General features: G+C 39.3%; 2 protein-coding genes across 2 annotated transcripts; one reads left to right on the forward strand and one right to left on the reverse strand.

The window, feature by feature from the left end:
* Positions 1-5,761: 5,761 nt before the first annotated feature.
* Positions 5,762-16,456, reverse strand: LOC137290546 (mediator of RNA polymerase II transcription subunit 26-like). Its single transcript, XM_067821580.1, has 3 exons — positions 16,253-16,456; positions 13,501-13,575; positions 5,762-11,822 (listed from the first exon to the last, which is right to left on the reverse strand). The coding sequence occupies exons 1-3, from the start codon at positions 16,313-16,315 to the stop codon at positions 9,768-9,770; spliced, it is 2,193 nt and encodes a 730-aa protein (XP_067677681.1). The 5' UTR covers positions 16,316-16,456; the 3' UTR covers positions 5,762-9,767.
* A 190-nt stretch (positions 16,457-16,646) lies between these two features.
* LOC137290921 (transmembrane protein 69-like) lies at positions 16,647-18,119 on the forward strand. The gene is made up of 2 exons (XM_067822123.1): positions 16,647-16,705; positions 17,163-18,119. Exon 2 carries the CDS (start codon positions 17,189-17,191, stop codon positions 18,008-18,010), a length of 822 nt encoding a protein of 273 aa, XP_067678224.1. The 5' UTR covers positions 16,647-16,705; positions 17,163-17,188; the 3' UTR covers positions 18,011-18,119.
* The last annotated feature ends 487 nt before the right edge of the window (positions 18,120-18,606 follow it).

An 18,606-nucleotide genomic window follows, 5' to 3' on the forward strand; every position in this document is an offset into this window, starting at 1 on the left:
TATCTTGACTCGTCTTTTAAAGGCCATGCTGCTTGAATATTATGCAGAAGACAATTGTTAATACTCATCCAGTTTGCCTCAGCAAGCAGTAAACCCATTTAGCCATGTTTGTCTTGTGTCTGTCAGTATACATCATGTAGCCAATGAAGTTAATCAAACTAAAATGTTTGTCACTGGTTTGACCAAACTGAGTTGAATATGTCCAGAAACAAAGACAGCATTCTGAACCAAAAGATCACTCTTGTATGAAATCTGGGATATGAAGTCATAGAATCAGTCCCATCACATGAACAAAATATTGCTGTACTTTAATCCTAAGGTGATTTGTACTCTCTTAATGCTTGACTCAATAACACATGTCATTACTAACAAGCAAGTTACCACTGCAAGCGTTCCTAACTCAAACCTTAAACTGTTCATCAAATGTGACATGAACCAAAATAGGTCATTCAGAAACCAATAAATTTAGCTGGCAGGTTGCCTTTTGAAAATAGGGATGGAAAATCCTGTTTTGCATTTTTTACCACCCAACAAAAGTAGTAGAAAATTTCCAATTAGAATTTGGTAGTTGCAATGTGTAGCACTACACAGAGTAGAAGATGGTAACTGAAACGACTTTCCAAAATAAAGGCCTGCAGGCTGAAAAGTCTGTTGGAGCACGTCCTCCTAGGAAATACTTTAGACAACAATCTGGTGTCGGACATCGCCTGTGTCGATTGTCTTGCTGGCAGTTTCAGTCGAACCAATCTACAACCTTTAGAAGGGCTACCTACATTCGTAGACGACATGTACGTTTGGCTACCTCCAACGCAAAGAATGCTAAATATTATCCTGTACAACTGGAAGGGAAGGCTCTGCACAACTTGTCATTTCCAGAATCTCCTTGGCGAACCAAAAAACAAAAATTCTACTCATGATAGCAATACAAGAAGACAAATGTGGAGCAATACTGAGCACCATCCCTAGATCAGAGAGAAACTGGAAAAAAAGCGAAAGAAAAAGTGCAAGAACTCTGGTACAGAAGGCATACACTGTATTCATCGCCAAGGTAGATGTTTCCAAAATACACGTCATTTCCAAAACTGGAGCGCCAACTACTGGTACACAGCTATGGGCTGTATTCTATCAACTATACAAGAGATTTCTCTGGTGTGCTGGACTGCAAACAACAAGTGGAATACCTTTGGAAGCAACATGGTTTCCGAGAGCAAGGAGACCTGTCTTCTATGCAGTTGGACAATGCAACAATTGTAGACAATCCAGGTAGTGTAGGCGCCCACGTCTGTTCTTGGATGGAGACCTGGCTATACAATGAGAACGAAAGCTGGAGAAGTCTGGGAGCAAATTGGTGGACATCTGGCAGACTGTGGATTGCCCAAACAAACACTTGCGGAAAAATTGCCTGCATCAAGACGTGCAAGCACCTGGTTGTACTCGCATAGAAATTTGGCTGTATGCACATCCACACAACTCGGAAGAAATAGTAAATGATTTGGTAGAACAAACTCTAGAGATGATATCTCCTCCAAACACCAATGTGTTTGTAGTATCACCATCAGCAATACAATGGGGAAATCTTTTGATATGTCTAGACCGCTGTCTCGTTCTAGCAGATTGTCCACAGGGAGCCATATTTGTAGCTTGGTAGGCACATTCGGAGAATGGTAGAATTTCTGGGGTCCATGTTGCTGCTGCAAGAGCAGACAATGATGCCACATGGGAGAAAATGACAGAATTGGCTGCAGCCAATTTTGTGCAATATTTTGGGTAGCTACACTCTCCACTACAGATACCGATGTAGAGCTAGGCCCACTACGTTGCTATACAATGGATCCCAATGCAAAAGCAATACAGTCTACGAGTAGAAGACCAACCCAGCTCCATCAAAATGGAGCAGATCCATGTATCCTATTGCCTTCTTGGAGAACTGTAGCACCATTGGCCAGGCTTCTTCCAAATTCATACTACAGGAAGTACAATAAATTGCACAAGACAAAGAAGTATGTTCTGGATCTGCCTGGAATCACGGAAAACAAATGCAAGAAACACAAGAAGCAGCACATGTGGAAGAATGAAGAAGAAGAGCATAGGATATCCTAGAAGGCAGAAAGACAACACGGCAGATTGAACAAGAGCAGGGTAGAGAAAAAGAACTGGAACGATTAAGAGAAATAGTACGGGAAAAACAGGTATAAACAAAGAGATCGGAGGTAGCCCGCAAAGAAGTAGAAAATGCTCTATGATGCACACATATGAAAAAAATAGCAGATGTTGCCAATACGACATGGTCTATTCTTGGATACCGCAAACAGCTAGAAACACAAACATCCAGCAGAGTGATCTTGTCTGAAAAAGGTACAGCAATGCAAACAGTAGTTTGGGCAAACAAAAGACTGGAGCATATGCTGGAAGAGAAGGTGGATACCAAGAGGCTTGACCAGCAACATAAAGGAATACCATGTTGGGCTGCATGTCCACATAGAAACCAGTAGAACTTTCCAGAGAGATGGAAGAGCCATATCCTCGAATCCTATTGCTGTAGTTGTTGTCTCAGATCCAAGAAAGCTATCTTCCATAGAAAATGAGGCAATAGAGCAAGACTACAACGACCTGCTGGATAAAAAAATGCAAACCATAGTGGCTTCCAAAGAATATAACCCAACTTCTAGATGTAATGCCTGGAAAATACATTTGAAGAGAGACTGCTACCACAACATTCCAAGGGAAAGCAAGAATTGCATTGTATCTGCTGCCAGTGTTGGAAGATAGTAACCCAATCACAGACATCGAAATACCAACATACAGTTACTTTCAAGAGAAGGAAAGTAGCTCTGTGGAAAGCTGCTAGTTTGCTTCTCTGCTGAGTAGTCCCAGAAAGGCAACACTACAAAAAACAAAGAGTCCCTTTGAATAGAGTACCTCCAATGACATACATTCTGCTATTATTTGCAATCTGTTTTGCTGTATCTTTGCCAAAGTGGCCTTATATGCGAGCTGGTTGGGGTATTGGACCTTCCCTAGCTATTTCTCATTGCATTTCATCCACAGAATACTCCAAGGGGTTCCTATATACAATATGCATGCTCGTGATGTACAATGTATACACGCACATCTGTACTTCCAAGTGTGAACACATCTTTTTTTCTACTCCATGTAGTGGCTGGTCCCTGTGGTTCACCATGGAAACTGGTTTGGGTGTTGTTGCCTTCTTGTGTACCTTTCATTTGACTGGTATGTGCGCCGGCAGTCTTGTTGACAACCTTCCAGACAAACACAGTGGCCATTGTGGCCAAAGTGGGCCCATCTCAGTAATGTCGACGTTTGCTCCACACAAAACATCGCTGCGTTTTGCTCCACACAAGTCTCAATCTTCCCCAGAGCAATACTTCTGTGCTGGAGGGCAATGTTGGATTTGGAGCAATCTTGCCAGCATCCAAGAGGGTAGGAGGTGTTGCAACTGGCTCTCGCCATTGCTCAGAGTGTCTTGTGGATCCAATACCAAATTGTTTTTTGAGCCCCCTTGCAGGAAGCACACCGCAAAGGGAGTGTATTTCTTGCATGTCCTCCGAAGACGAATCTTGTTTTGGTGTCATGGTTTTCCTGAATAAATCCCCTGTATGCCTATATGGAAATCCCATGTCTATACTGGAAAATACCCACAAAACATAGCATTTTTGCTTGTTTGGGCTAGCATACATTATCGAAATGCAATGATCCATATTGCTCTGCGGTAGTCTTCTCATATTGCTATCGTGTGTAGAATATTTGTTTGCACATGTTTTTGATTGACCAAGTACACTTGTACTCCGATGGAGATTCTAGAAATGACGAGTTGTGCAGAGCCTTCTCTTCCAGTCGTACAGGATACTTTGGCATTCTTGCAAACACAGTCTTTGTGTTGGAGGTATCACATGACAAGAACGTATCGTCTACGAATGTAGGTAGCCCTTTGAAAGGTTGTAGATTGGTTCGACTGAGACTGCCAGCAAGATAGTCGATGTCCGATACCAGATTTTTGTCTACAGTATTTTCTGGTAGGACATGACTTTTCAGCCTGCAGGTTTCAGTTGCCATCTTCTACTCTATGTAGTGCTGTACACTGCAACTACCAATTCTAATTGGAAATTTTCTACTACTTTTGTGAGGGAGAAAAAAAAAATGTGAAAAGTTAGTACCAATCCTGGTAGTCCTAACCTTTTTTTGTGCTCTGGATAAGTTGGGAGACCGAACGTGGTATATACACCAGTTTACAGTGGCGGAGGGTAAACATGCTATCGTACCCCCACCATACATACTACTAGAAGTTCTTTTGAGTAATAGAGAACATGCCTTGCTGTGAAAAATATGAAAAATACTGTGAACACAGGAAAACACTCCTTGGGATTTTGTCTTCCATTTGATGATGAGAATACAGAGTTAACCAGGGACTACATGATTTATGCAGTAGAAGTTATCACATTATGTCTCAGGAAATACAGGGTTTTATCAGTCCTGAGTAAGATTGTATTCCCCTCCAAATTGAGGAATACCTTACTCGGGACTGATCATAAAAGCCTGTATTTCACGAGATAGGATGTCATAATGCATTTATCTAACTGAATGTTTTAACTAAATAAAAAATCAATCCACAACACACTTTACTAAAGGCTAGGCAATGCAAACTTGTCCCATTTTGCATGGTAAGTGATCTTGATAAACACAAATAATCCAAAAAGAAAGTGAATACAATGAATTCTTTTCTAACTTCTTTAAACGTCCTGTGCGTAGCACAACCAGGGAACTGTGAGGTTTGAATGAGCGAGCTCTTTCGACACGGGATTAAGGGGAGATAACACCATGGGGAAGGGCATACCACAAGGGGAACTAAGACTTAAAAGATCGTTTCTTTTCCATGTTTCCTGTATGTGTCTGTGGTACCCTACAGAAATAGGCAACCAAAATCCAGAGGGGTGTTTACGCCTATATTAATATTATGACTTTGGTACTCCCTGCTCATGGATCGTGAAAGGTGTACATGGTATTTTATCAGTCCAAACAAAACTCAACATTCTTACATGAGGCTGTATAAATATTACTGTCATTTCATAAAATTGACCTTTGATATAGAATACATGGGAAATCCATCCTTGACACTACCAAAATAGAGACATTGGAAGTGTCAAATAATAAGCAACAACCATCCTCGATATCTCCACTATGCCTTGGATGCATGTACAGCAAATCATTCTGGAAGTGTCAAATAATAAGCAACAACCATCCTCGATATCTCCACTATGCCTTGGATGCATGTACAGCAAATCATTCAGCCAATAAATTGGCAGATCTTAATTTTTTTAAAATACATGCAAGAACTCCTATCTCTTTCCTAGTGCCTCTGCATAATGTGTGTTGCTAAGTGTAATTGGTTAGAGAATTCAAAAAGCAACATTGAGATAAGATTGGTACACTCAACTTCCCAGTATAGACACCTGATAGGGTAAAAAGCCTACCAAGGGAGGTAATAAATTCATTGGGCCGAGCCGTTGATGCTTCCAGTATATCCTAGAGATAGAGGATGATGGACAGCCTGAACAAAGGAATATGTACAGAAAATGAGGACTTGGGTCATGACTGCACACAAAGTCCAGAGTAACACATAGCAACTGAACAAATTTAGGGATGGGGAGCACACAAAACAAAGCATACTGTCAGGGTGCATGTGCACAGACAAGTATCTGAAATATGACTTCAGGGCACATGCAACACAAAACACACACAAGGATTATCAGTAGTAATACCTTTATTGTTCCTGTTTTTCACAAGAACAAAACAAATTGTGTCATCACTCCACAAAATAATCAACATTTATAGAATTTTATAGAAATTTAATGCAAATTATACACAGGCTGATAGATGAAATGATGAGGACAGTTACAATCATAGTAATATGAATGAGTCTTCAAACAGTACATTTCTGCCTCCAAAATACCAACAGCTGTCCTAGGGATGTCACCAGTTCATTCTTCCATTCATCACCGTTTGCACAACTCTTACACCGAGGCCACGGTGATGGGTCATGACTAGATGCACAGTGCTACCTTTTTACGATAATCTAGTCACTCTGCAATTCTCTGATCATAAAGAAGTGCGTAGAAATTGTGACAAGAAACAAACATAATTACACGAAATATATTGCTTGAGAGAAGCATTATCTAAATTATGCAAAAATATGTAAATGTACAAACACTTAAGTATTTTGAAAATATATTAGAAACTTTTGAAATTAAGAAATAAATATCAATATTAGACAAACTAATAACATACTAATCCAGGACTACAAACACATCCTAAATAATTCCAAACAAAGTGCCAAATAGTATTAACTAAATATAATATAGCTTCTTCAGAGAGGAACATGTTTTTGTCTGAGCAATATAACAGCAGCGCATGATATGTCGTTGCTGTCCAATTACCAAGTTCCACTCACAAATCAAAACAAAATTAAAATTGCAAATGTTTAAAAACTTGAAAGTATCCAATTGCCATGGCTAAGTACACACAAAATACAATATGCATATTTTCATAACATTAATATGTTGCACATTTTCCATGTGTGGTATGAAAGAGTTTATCATTGCACATTTTGTGTTACATGAAAGCTGACGCCGCAACCTGAATTTCGGTAGATAAATGTTCTGCAGATCATTTTGCATAGATTTTGACAAAATGTTGTTTTTCTTTTTGGCTTTCACATAACTAACCATTATAACAGATCTAACTAAACAAGAGGACTACAACCAGTCTCTACTTCTCTAAGCCACAAGTAAGATCCAACTTAAAATAATTACTACACTTGGCTGTACTTCATGTGCATTTATCTTTGCTTTGTGAATTTCTAATAGTCATTTAGATAAATAATCAGAAAAAAGATGAACAGCAAAATGCATTCATACAATGACTAGCCGACAGTGTACACAGGTATTTCACAATATGACTTATATATCATTTATTAGGATGAGCATCCGGCAGGTGTAATAATTCTGGAAATCTAACGTGATGAAATTTGTTATTTTGGCCACTGGAAATATGTCAAATCAGTGCATAATGGATACTGAAGGAAGTGTGGAAATGCAAAACAAATATAATGCCAAAATATAAACTTTTCAGTAGGTCAACAGATCCACACCCTGAACAACCTTATGTTGGCCAGATTAGAAAACAGTAGAACTTAGCAGACATTTGATAAACTGATACACCTATGAAGTAGCCTCACTGCTCGCAAGTTTTGTATCACAACCAAAACTTTAAGATTACTGAATTCATATAACAGTCGGAGACCAAAGCCTAAAGACATAAAAAAACACAGCATTTAACACGAGGTGTTTTTTTTCCACAATTTAAACACAATTACATTGATTATAAGCCTGAACAGTTGTTAAGCCCTGTCACCGAGATTGAGACAACAGTCACTTAGTCGTCAACTGACAACGGGAAATTACAAAAGGTTTTGAAGAAATTGACATTTCAAATTCATTGTGCTTTCACTTAGTTTGTTTCAATGGAATATCCAGAAAGCAACTTATGTAGCACATACACGTATACAGTCGTGCCCCGTTTATCCAAACCTCATATCCTAGTAAACTTGCCATCCGAACGAAAATTCCTTAAAATGAATTTACGTTGTAAAATTACTCACCTATCCTGAAATCTGGTTTCTGTAACCGTACAGTCATTTTCACATATGAAACACTAAATTATGTGCATTTTTCGTCTTGTATATTCAGATGGCTGAGCGCCTGTATGTTTACACATGTGATTACCGAGGGCCTTGTGTGCCATGACATGAAAGAAGTCAGCGGTCTCTAAAGTGTGAGAAGACTAACTACCTCTGAGTAGCAAGGTGACACTGATTCAATTTTGAGGTGTGTCAATTTGTGGGTCACTGTGATTAATCAATCCGGATGACCAGTAAGCCTGGACAGCTGTAAGCAAAAAGACAACTGTTAACTGCTTTCATCAAGTGGATATTATCCAAACAAATGACCCACAAGAAGGCACGACCTTGTCGGAACTTCGCGATGCACTACGATGCTATGCAAAAGATCATGTCTGATGCCGTTATTTGTACGTTCATTTGAACATTTGGCCTGTGATTAAGATATCAGAAAATTCGCTTATCCGGATAATTTCAATAAAAACACAAGTGTTCAAATACACGGGGTACGACTGTATATGATTGCCACATATTTTATTAGTCAGACTACGTTATTGTTGTTTTACGGATCTGTCATATTTCCCTCCACTCAAAATAGAAAACTAATCCTGTTAATGTGACATAAGTGAAACACTCTTGAAATTTGTATGAAACATCCTTTATATCTCCTGAGTATATGTTCCGATAAATCTCCACTAGAACACGGATGCATCCACAGTTCAGCCCAATGAATTTATTACTCCCACTTTGTCTGGCCTTTTCCAATCAGGTGCCTATGCTGTGAAGTGGAGCTTACCATTCATAACTTCCAATTGATTTTTAAATTATGTAACCGATTAAACTAAACTCATGCAGAGGTACTCTAAAAGAGGTAGAAGTTCTTGCATAATTTTCCTACCTGTCAACTTGTCTGTATGACTACCAAAACTCCTAAGTCACACTGAACAAACCATACAGGTTGCTACCGCCATCTTAGTTGACACTGCCCAGCTCAGTTGTAATGGCAGCTTAGCTTATCAGCTTCTGTAGAATGCTGAGCCAGCAAAGGGAGGTAAATATATTATCAACCTAAAACATAGGTGCATCCATGGTGGATATTTATTTCCTGGTGGTATGTAGGATGGTGTGAAACCTAAACTCACTCAATTTATTTTCAGTTCATATAAGCAAGCCAAAAGAGATAACATGAAAACTCATGTAAGTTTTTGCTTTGACTGGTGATTTTTATGTCTTATTTTCTCCTACATCAGGTTTCCCCGAGGACAATCCGCTAAAAATGTAAAATTGTCCTGGACTAAAAATAGAAGGAACATCTTATCACATATTTCTGCCTTGCTTTTTTCATAGTGAAATCTTGTACACAAATAAAACATACCAATACATTCAAGAACCCCAACATAAATTTGTATTCCCCTCATATGCACGGTTATGTTCTGGAACGAAACAATTCTACATTGCTTAGCATATTTCCCGACTGAATAATTAATTGAAAGCTGCATTTTCACAATATGTTTATCTGAATGTGTCTGCGCAACTCAGGGTAATAATGATCCTAAGGGACAAATTTCAGAGTCATGATTTTTTCCTGACTACCACGAGATGTCAAAAGTTAGTAAGTTGACGATCATAAAGGATTTCAGCTTCTGGTGTCTTTGGCTATAATTACTTTAAGATTGCAATGTTTACAGTCAAATAAATTATATTAATAAGACTGTGTACCTTCCTCCTATAATATGGGAACAAAGGATCTCTTTTTACACCTGATGAGTTCTCATCAGCAAATCAGCATGACTGTATTCGTACACACCTTATAACAGCTATCACACATCTGAAAACCATGCAACTTGCATCATGCATTGTTTTCCCTTGAAACAACATGGAATGCAAAAGGGAAGGTTATTGTTGTCCATGGATGTACCAAAACAAGCACCTGAAAATACAGGTGCATATTAACAGAGTCATCCTAAACTGATATGCAAGATTGGCAGACAACTCACACAAACAAGTACAATAAAGTCAACAGGTTTCAAGTATAAGAGCTGAGGGTATATAAAAAGGCAGCACTGTTACATAATCAGTCATCTATATTGACATAGGGCAAGATGTGCAATAAAGTACCATCATATGCTGAACGAGACAAAGTTTGTGACCAATCATGCCACACCATATCCACATCATAACATCCATTCACATTGTCCCACTCCTCTGAGTGCAAACGTTCCACTTCACTTTCATTTCCTGCTGTGGGTTCACTTAATGAATATTCATGACTCTCCCAATCAATGCTCTCTGCATCAAGAGGAGGTAATAGTCTTAGTATTTCTTCAACACTTAATTGCTTCTCTGCCATTTTGGCTTCAATACCATTTTCAGTTTTAACCTCGCTGTTCGAGTAACGTGCATGATTATCTTCATCAACACTAATGGAGTCACCCAAGCTATCATTGTGGGCTTCTCCAAATGAATGCGAGGAATTCACTGGAGATTCATACTTATTCAAACTATCATCTTTATATGGACTGAGTCGATCCGATGACTGGTTGACGGAGGATTGAAGAAACTTTTGAACCATCTCATTCTTAGTCTCGCTGAGGGACATTGATGATGGAGTCCCTAGAAGAGCCAGGTTCTCACTACTCATACTGATGCGTTTCTTTGGTCGTTTTACACCAGGTGGCAACACAGAACGAGGTGCATCCACTTCTTTCTCTATCTGATTGCTGTTAAGTTTATTCATGATATCATTACCATAGCTTGTACTACCAGGTCGTTTTTGAAGCTCAGCAATCAACTCGGCGGTGGTTTTGACCTTAGGGGTTTTTGAAGCCTTTGCAGAGTCAGATTTTGAATTTAAATGTTTCTTTGATATATGATGACGAGATGCATCAGTCTTATCAACTGGGGACACAGGTGATAACTCCCTGCAGCCCTTGGAATAAGTTAACGATGTAGCACTATTTGATCTATTAGGGTCCACTTTATCGCCCTTGTGGTGTTTATGAAAGCCTACAACCCCATTGATTGTAGGATCCCTCTGATCTTTTGAAAGACTTGAATTGTCACTTTTTGGCTGTTTCTTAGGCACACTATCTGGGCTTTTGGTTCGTGTCCTTTTCCTATTTGCAACATTAGTTTTTGAAATGTCACTTTGATCCTTTCTTGAGCCTTTATCACTAGAATTCGAAACTGAAAACTCAGTGGAATGATTTGATTTACGTGGGAACACTTCCGAACTGTCCTTGTCCGATTCACTCTTTCCTTTACCCTTGGATTTAGAATTTGAATTATTCTTTTCATGATCATAGGGCCCTCCTGACAATGGTGTGTTGGGCCAACTCGAGTTTGAGTCCTCATTATTACTTGGTGTCACAGGGCGAGAACCAAAGCAAGGAGTATGAGCACGACCACTTGGGGTTGTCGGGCGACCTCCAAATGAAGCTGATGAACGTTCTAGTTTGGGGGAACGAGTCTTTGGACTATTGGTGTTCTTGGGGGTGAGGCCAGAGTGTGGAGAGTCTACACGGGCATGCTTGAGTGCTGGGCTGTTGCTGCGGGAGTTGTTGCCAAGTTCTGGAGATGCTCGGGACCCTTGGTTAAGGTGGGAGAGGGTGGGTGTAGTGGATCTCCCGCCACTTAAAGCTTGAGATGTCCTGCCCATTAGTCCTGGGCTATTGCGAGCAGTTTGTAGGGAGGGAGTGGATGGCTTGCCACTGGAGGGAGTGCTTTTAAGGCCTGGACTGAGACGAGAGGCCTGTAATGTTGGGGTGGCAGGTTTCCCTCCTCTGAAGGCAGGGGAACTGCAAGCATGGGGGCTCCCTTTAGCCATCTGTGGTGTGAGTGACTTGCCCCCAGCCAGAGCTGGAGATATACACTTTCTGCCTGCAATAGAGTTACTATGAGAGAGTGCAGGAGAGGAGATGCCACCTTGCCGAACAGTCCCTTGTAAAGCTGCCACGCCCCTATGCTGGGGTGGGGTCACTACCCGTTCTCCATTAACTGGTTGCTTAACATCAGGATCTGGATTGAGGAGTTTCTGCCAGTTACGCACCAACTTCTTGGCCCTCTTTGCCAACTGCTCATTTGTTGTTTTCTTCCTAAGTTCATTAATATGCTTTCCAATTCTTGTTTGCTGAAAAATAGCAGACGTTTCTTCATTGTCAAAATCTTTAGTAAATATTCAAAAAAGCAACTTAGTTCCAAAACAAGCTAATAAAGTCGCTTTAATAGAAGAGGAATGCTCGTTGCTTAATGCTGAACTCAACAATATTCCAGATCCTGTATAATATGTGCAAGGCCACCCTTGCAAATATCTTCAAAACCAGTGCTAATTCATACCTCACCTATAACAACCCTGAACAAAGCACATTGGAGCTTACATAATCCCTTATAATAATAATAATGTGTTTTTGTCGCCATTTTCTTTAAACAAATTGTGTTTTGACAATGCAACACCAAATTGGTGACAGGTAAAACTTTGTTTCATGTGACTTCTGAGGTAATTCAGACGAAGTATCTTTCCTGTAAATTAATCACCAGTGATCTGTTTCTATTCACTAGGCTATGTTTTATCTTATTAGGTGTTTGTGTAGTCAAAGCCTTCAATTATGCAAAAAAATAGATGTTGGAACACTCATTTCACAGGACATAAGTTTTAATCAGATAATAATCAACAACAGTGGGAAGAGAGGAGGAGAGAGAGAAAGAAAATAGGAGAACAAAGGGATATATTCTACCCAATTTAAAGTGACTCCCCATTTCAGACAAAAATATCAGCTACACCTCATCACCTGTCATTTAATCTGATTATTCTGAAGACCATTCAGAACTCATATGAACAAGAAACTTGCCTCATGTGCAGTATATGTGATGTGTAGTAAGTGAGAGAGTTTAGTTTTATGCTGCACTCAGCATTATTCCAGCCATATGGCAGCAGTCTGTAAATAATCGAGTCAGAATCAGACTATCCAGTGATCAAGAACATGAGCATCAATCTGTGCAAGTGGGAGCTGATGACGTGTCAACCAAGTCAGTGAGTCTGACCACCTGATCCCGTTAGTCGCCTCTCACAACAAGCACAGTCTCCTTATACAGCAAGCATGAGTTGCTGAAGGCCTATTCTACCCCGGTGCCTTCACAGGTGGTGATGTGTGGTATGTATATACTTAAGTCTGTACAAGACAATCTAGTGACCAAGAGCATCTCCTTGGTGACATGTCACAACCCAATCCAGTAAGTTGCCATTTATGTCAAGCATGCAACATATGTCATATTTGGGATTTCACTTTCTTAGTAAAGTACAAATTCTAGTACTTTTTTCGGTTGAGTCCCATCCGGGATTCGAACCCGCATCCTCAGAGTCAAGCACCTAATCGCCAGCACACAAAGTCAGCCGCCTTGCCCGCTCAGCCACCGCTACTTCCAATATGAAAGTCGGACAACTGGTAGTTTAGACTGCGTACTTTGTGTACCCCTCTGATGAGTGTAAATTGGCACGGCTCCCACGGCTGAGCGGGCTAGGCGGCTGACTTTGTGTGCTGGCGATTAGGTGCTTGACTCTGTGGGTGCGGGTTCGAATCCCGGATGGGACTCAACCGAAAAAAGTACTAGAATTTGTACTTTACTAAGAAAGTGAAATCCCAAATATGACATATGTTGCATTTGACCACTTTCTAAATGGCATCGTGTAATCATATGTCAAGCATGTTTTGCACAAGGCCATTTCTTAAGAGGAATGCAAATCAACAGAGGGTAGCAAGCTGTGGAAAATACTGGATGTTGGTAATACCCTTTCAACACAGCTGACTCACCTCCAAGGCCTCCCTAGTGATGGGATATTGCTCCAGTATGGAGATGACCTCCAACACTGCCGCCGCATCACGTACCTGAAAAACATTGGATTTGATGATCAAGACAATTACTAAGCAACACAGGTTGTTCGTGTAATAGAATGTTCTATAATTCTAAAAGCATGTTTTAAGTAGAGTTGAGAGGTATCATGGTTAGAATGTTGACTATTGTTGACAGATGTTAAAGGAAGTCTATGCAGACTTTTACTTCTGACGAGTAAAATGTCTTACTTCAGCCATGTAACAACCTGTGCCAAAGTAACTAATGTAACAAAAGTAAATAGCTCAAGCTGTACAGAATATTTTTAAAATTGCGACTGTTTCAACAATTCAAATAATAATACCCATGAAAGCATGTAGCTTATCACTGTAATATAACAGTAGGACTGGCCAAAAAGATGGATAATGGGAAACTGTGGTGATGTAAACACCTAACGCGGATTTTCGATAGGAATAGAGCCACCCATTTTATTTTACATAAACCTTTATGACAGAACAATGTTTCAATTTACTCATACAATACACAATGTTAGACTTATTTACAGGCTGCTCCTTAATTATGTGCAGGACGCTGTCTTGCAAGTAACCAATGCATAAATATGTCGCCTCTTAACTGTGGTGTGAAATATACTTATTCTTTCAGACTAGTTTTGTGCATTTTCCGTTATAGTTTTATCTGATACTTACCGATGGTTAATTTATGATTCACAGGTCAAAACTTAATGAATATCAACTTATATTATCCATATCGATATCCAGTCCTGTCTCCTGAGAGTCTGCTTCATAGTCCTGACACTTGGTCACTCACATCCTACGATTAAGATATGGTAATGCATCGAACACAATGAATAACTAAAAAAAACTGCTGAGGAAAGAGTTCCTTACGTAAACCCATGTCAATAAGGTATACCTTTTCTTTAATGAAACAAATAGGTAGAGTGTACATAAGGAGCTCTAACCACTTGTAGTTAAAGAACTTTTATTTGCATTGGATAATGAAACATATATAGCATTATCTCGAAATAAGTGTTTCAGTCAACTTAAAAATCCATTAAAACACCACCATATTACACAGCCAACTACTACATTTGTCAAAATATCCAAAACCATCATTACGTTTGGCAATGCATCAGTCACAGCTTATCTTATCTGTTAAAAGTTTACTTTGGTACATATGTAAACCAGTACATGAATAACATATTTGTACACAGTAAATATACTACTTCTCTCTTCTACACCTACTCTAGTGAGTAACTGTGTATTGTACCTAACCAAGTTTAAGCGTGTGGTATACTGCAGTACTGGATCTCTTCCTGTGGAATGGTGAACTTTACTGTTGTGATTGGGGGTAAGAAAGCATTGTAAGCAAAGAGCCAATAACCCAGAATAACCTGGCTCTACTGGCATTATTCTGCCAGAGAAGTTTCCACTCATGCGCATGACAGTAAACATTTGCCCCATGAAAGTGATCTATCGTTCCAAACAGCCTCAATGACAGAAAGTGGAGGATAAATATGGAAACTGGAAACAGCTTTTCATGTTCTACAAGATATTATCTCATATTATCTCAAAAATAAAACACACGAAAAACTTGCCAGATCTGTATCTGTGAAAGATATGTATATGAAACTAGGCTCGCCAAAAGAAAAACTGAGTAGCAGAGTGACTGACTTCATACGATGAGTTTTGTTTGTCAATCTAGGCTTCAAGAAACACTGCCTTTACATTTAATTAAGCAGGCAATTGATAATTTGTAAACCATTAGCTTTTCAATATTTGAGGTGAGTGTCAATGAGAGAGAAAATGTTTTGCCTAAACAGATAAATAAGCAAATGAATCTTGTGTAAGAAAGACTGATACATCAAACACATTCCACGACAAAGCAAAATTACTAGTTCAATTCAATGTCAAAGATATTTTCACAATGTTATTAAAAGCAAAAATTCCTTTGAATTTACTATGCAAATTCCAGATGAAAATTCAAATATGTGGGTTTAAGGTGTTAAGACCTTTCATCAATCAGAAATAAAGACCTGAAAAAAGATCAAGTAAATATGTGGCCATCAGGAAATATCCCGAAAGGTTCTATGTTCAATATATGAACTAAATTATTCATCTCTAATTATATAGTCTAGTTTCCGAAACAATACATACGATCACGTATCTTCGAGCGATCTGAAAATGGGTTAACCGACGCTGTTCAAGAAACCATCGTGCAACACATGTTCACAGACGTTAAATGAATCTCGTTAAACGTGCACGTGCATCAACACTATGGGTTCCCAGTTGGGAAATACAACGATAAATTTTGAAACATTAATGCAAATATTGGACATGAAAATGAATATTTAAGAGTCCTTCTAGCTTCCAATACCGTGCTTCGCATAAAAACAATCTGTTACAGAGACTCACGGGGACTCAATCAGCCCAAATTGGGAGATTGCGTCTCCGAAATGCGAACTCAGCAGGACTTTATAACGGCTAAATGAAATCAAATACTTAAAACAGATGTGATACATGAAAAAAGATTCATGTTCAAACAACTTAGACAGATAGACCCATGAACGATACGAAACATATCGCTAAACTGAGAGGCTGAACGTTGTTTACTGATCACCCATTTCCTTCGCACCAGACATCGTTGTTGAGCGAAGTCGGTCATAGGTACGAAATGGTGATCTGTTTTCACCTTCGAAAAGGTGAAAAATCTTACATTATTTTGATCATCAAGTGCCTTCAGAAGTTTCTCTTTTATCTGAAGAGGAGTGAACTGCATGGGGCCGGCCAGAATCTCCTATGTGAGGGGAGTTGCGCCAGCAGAGCTTCGTAGACTGTGCCACCAGAATGGCGGACGTCCATACATTGTACGGGATCGGAACACGCACTGACATCTGGGTAGAAACTCTCGACTGCCAATGACGTCAAGTAACGAAACTGCGAGCGGATTCTCGTTAGCGAACATCTCGCGCGAGACTATGCAAATGACGTACTTTTTTGGATGTAACAAGGCAAATGATTGGTGTATTTTGATACAGTCGTTGTTACCGTGACATTGATTGGTTAGTCCAATCTAGGGCAAAAGGTTAACTTTAAGGTCAGATATTCAAGGGAGATAACCAACCCGACCAACTAGAAAGTTTGTCTGCGAGAGGACGACACTGGCAAGGTTGTAGAAAGTATATTGTTTTATTTATTGGGCTGTCAGTGTCACATTGAATAAAGACTGCATTGAATGATAGCATGAAATCATATTGTTGGTAAAATGTCAAACTGTAGTTAATGCTTTGTCAGTGTCAACGTTGGGACGTTCACAAATGCCTGCTCAGTACTACTCATACGACACAATGTCACTAACGAGGGTTATTAGTTCAACGAATATCGTTTCAAAGATGACAGATGACAGCGGTCAGTATGATTATAGGCCAAAATTTTTATTAACAAATAAAAAATACGTGCACAATTTATTAGCAAGAATAAATCAATGACATAGAAACGATTATGAACGGTGAAGCAAATACTTGCACGCAGACCCAACTTATTTCACGATGAGTCTGCTAAATGCATTGGGTTTGACTTGAGTTATGTAGAAATATTGTTATTTAATGACGGTTTCCAATTTTCAGGGAAGCAGCTTCCAATACAACCAGTCATGAACCTTCTGATGACATCTTTACAAAGAGTTTCTCAGGAACTCCAAGCTATCGCCCAGTTTGCTTGCAGCAGACCTGTGACAAAAAGAAGATTTCATAGATTTGTTAGCACAGACTCCAAATATGCTTCGAGAACATGCATCTCAAACCACACATATGCCTATAGGCATTATCATAGCTTGAAGAGTTTACAAAACAGTGTTGCTGTAAGATGTAACAGAAATGTATTTCTTTCATCTAAATTATGTGTGCCTAGCCAGGATCAGGCACAATCACATGGACTTGGTTTCCAGAAACGATTCATTTCTGAAGACAGAGAAACAAAAGCTCTCACAGTGTGGAGTAATCTGAAAGAACTTAGATCATCCCCAGTCCCAGCCTTAGTTTTTGGATTTTCAGGTTTAATTCCCTTTTTGTCAGCCCCAGTGTACATGACCATGTCACAACTGTACATGCCACAGATTGCTTTTGCTCAGCTGGCCTATGGAGCTGTCATTCTATCTTTTCTTGGCGGTGTGCGATGGGGGTTTGTAGTCCCTGAAGAGAGCTATCATAAACCTGACTGGTTTAACCTTGGTTACAGCGTTACACCATCTCTGGTGGCGTGGATTGGGCTTCTCCTCCCTGACCCTGTGTCTTTGATCACTGTGATGGCTGGTATTGCTGGGTCTGCATATTTTGACACAGTGGTACCTGGTTACCCTCCCTGGTTCAAAGGATTACGTTTTGTTCTCAGTTTTTGTGCAGTACTGTCATTATGGACAACCTTTTTATGTCGATTTTTCCTTCATGGTGATAAAAACAAGGAACAATCTAGTTAAGAACCATACGTTTATGAATTTGTTGCCATTCAGTGTATGCAAGTTTTGAACTGGATTACATGTATATTTACTGTAATTATTTCAGCTGTTTAAAAACATTGATTTGAAATTTGTTTGTTGTTACATTTGTAATGTTTTGCAGGAAAGTACACGTGGACTAAGATTGTAACTCACACATGTCAAGGTTATGCTATGTAAAACCTTGTCTGGAAAAGTTAAAGAAAAATGCTGTTATAATGTATAAACATCAAGGTAACAATACCACCTTATAGTGATTTGTTGCTAAAGGTCTGGGCATGTTTGTCTTTATCCATTTGAGAAATACATGATCAACAAAATTCATGCATGAAGGATTCCATAATGAGTGGTGACAGTTGAGTATTCAAAAGAAGTGTGGCATTGAGTAGTAAGTCCTGTGTGGATGCTAATGAGGTATTGTTTAATTGTTTCTTTGTTCATTTAAGCTAATGTATCTGGTTTTTGATGGGCATTGTCCTCTAATTTGTTCAACTCATTTCACAACTGATTCAAGAGGCCACATGTGATTAACTCTAGCATGTTTTGAAGTGTTTTGTTGTCACAGTGTGTTTGCTGGT

Source organism: Haliotis asinina, chromosome 7, assembly GCF_037392515.1.
Source record: "Haliotis asinina isolate JCU_RB_2024 chromosome 7, JCU_Hal_asi_v2, whole genome shotgun sequence".
Taxonomy (NCBI): domain Eukaryota; kingdom Metazoa; phylum Mollusca; class Gastropoda; order Lepetellida; family Haliotidae; genus Haliotis; species Haliotis asinina.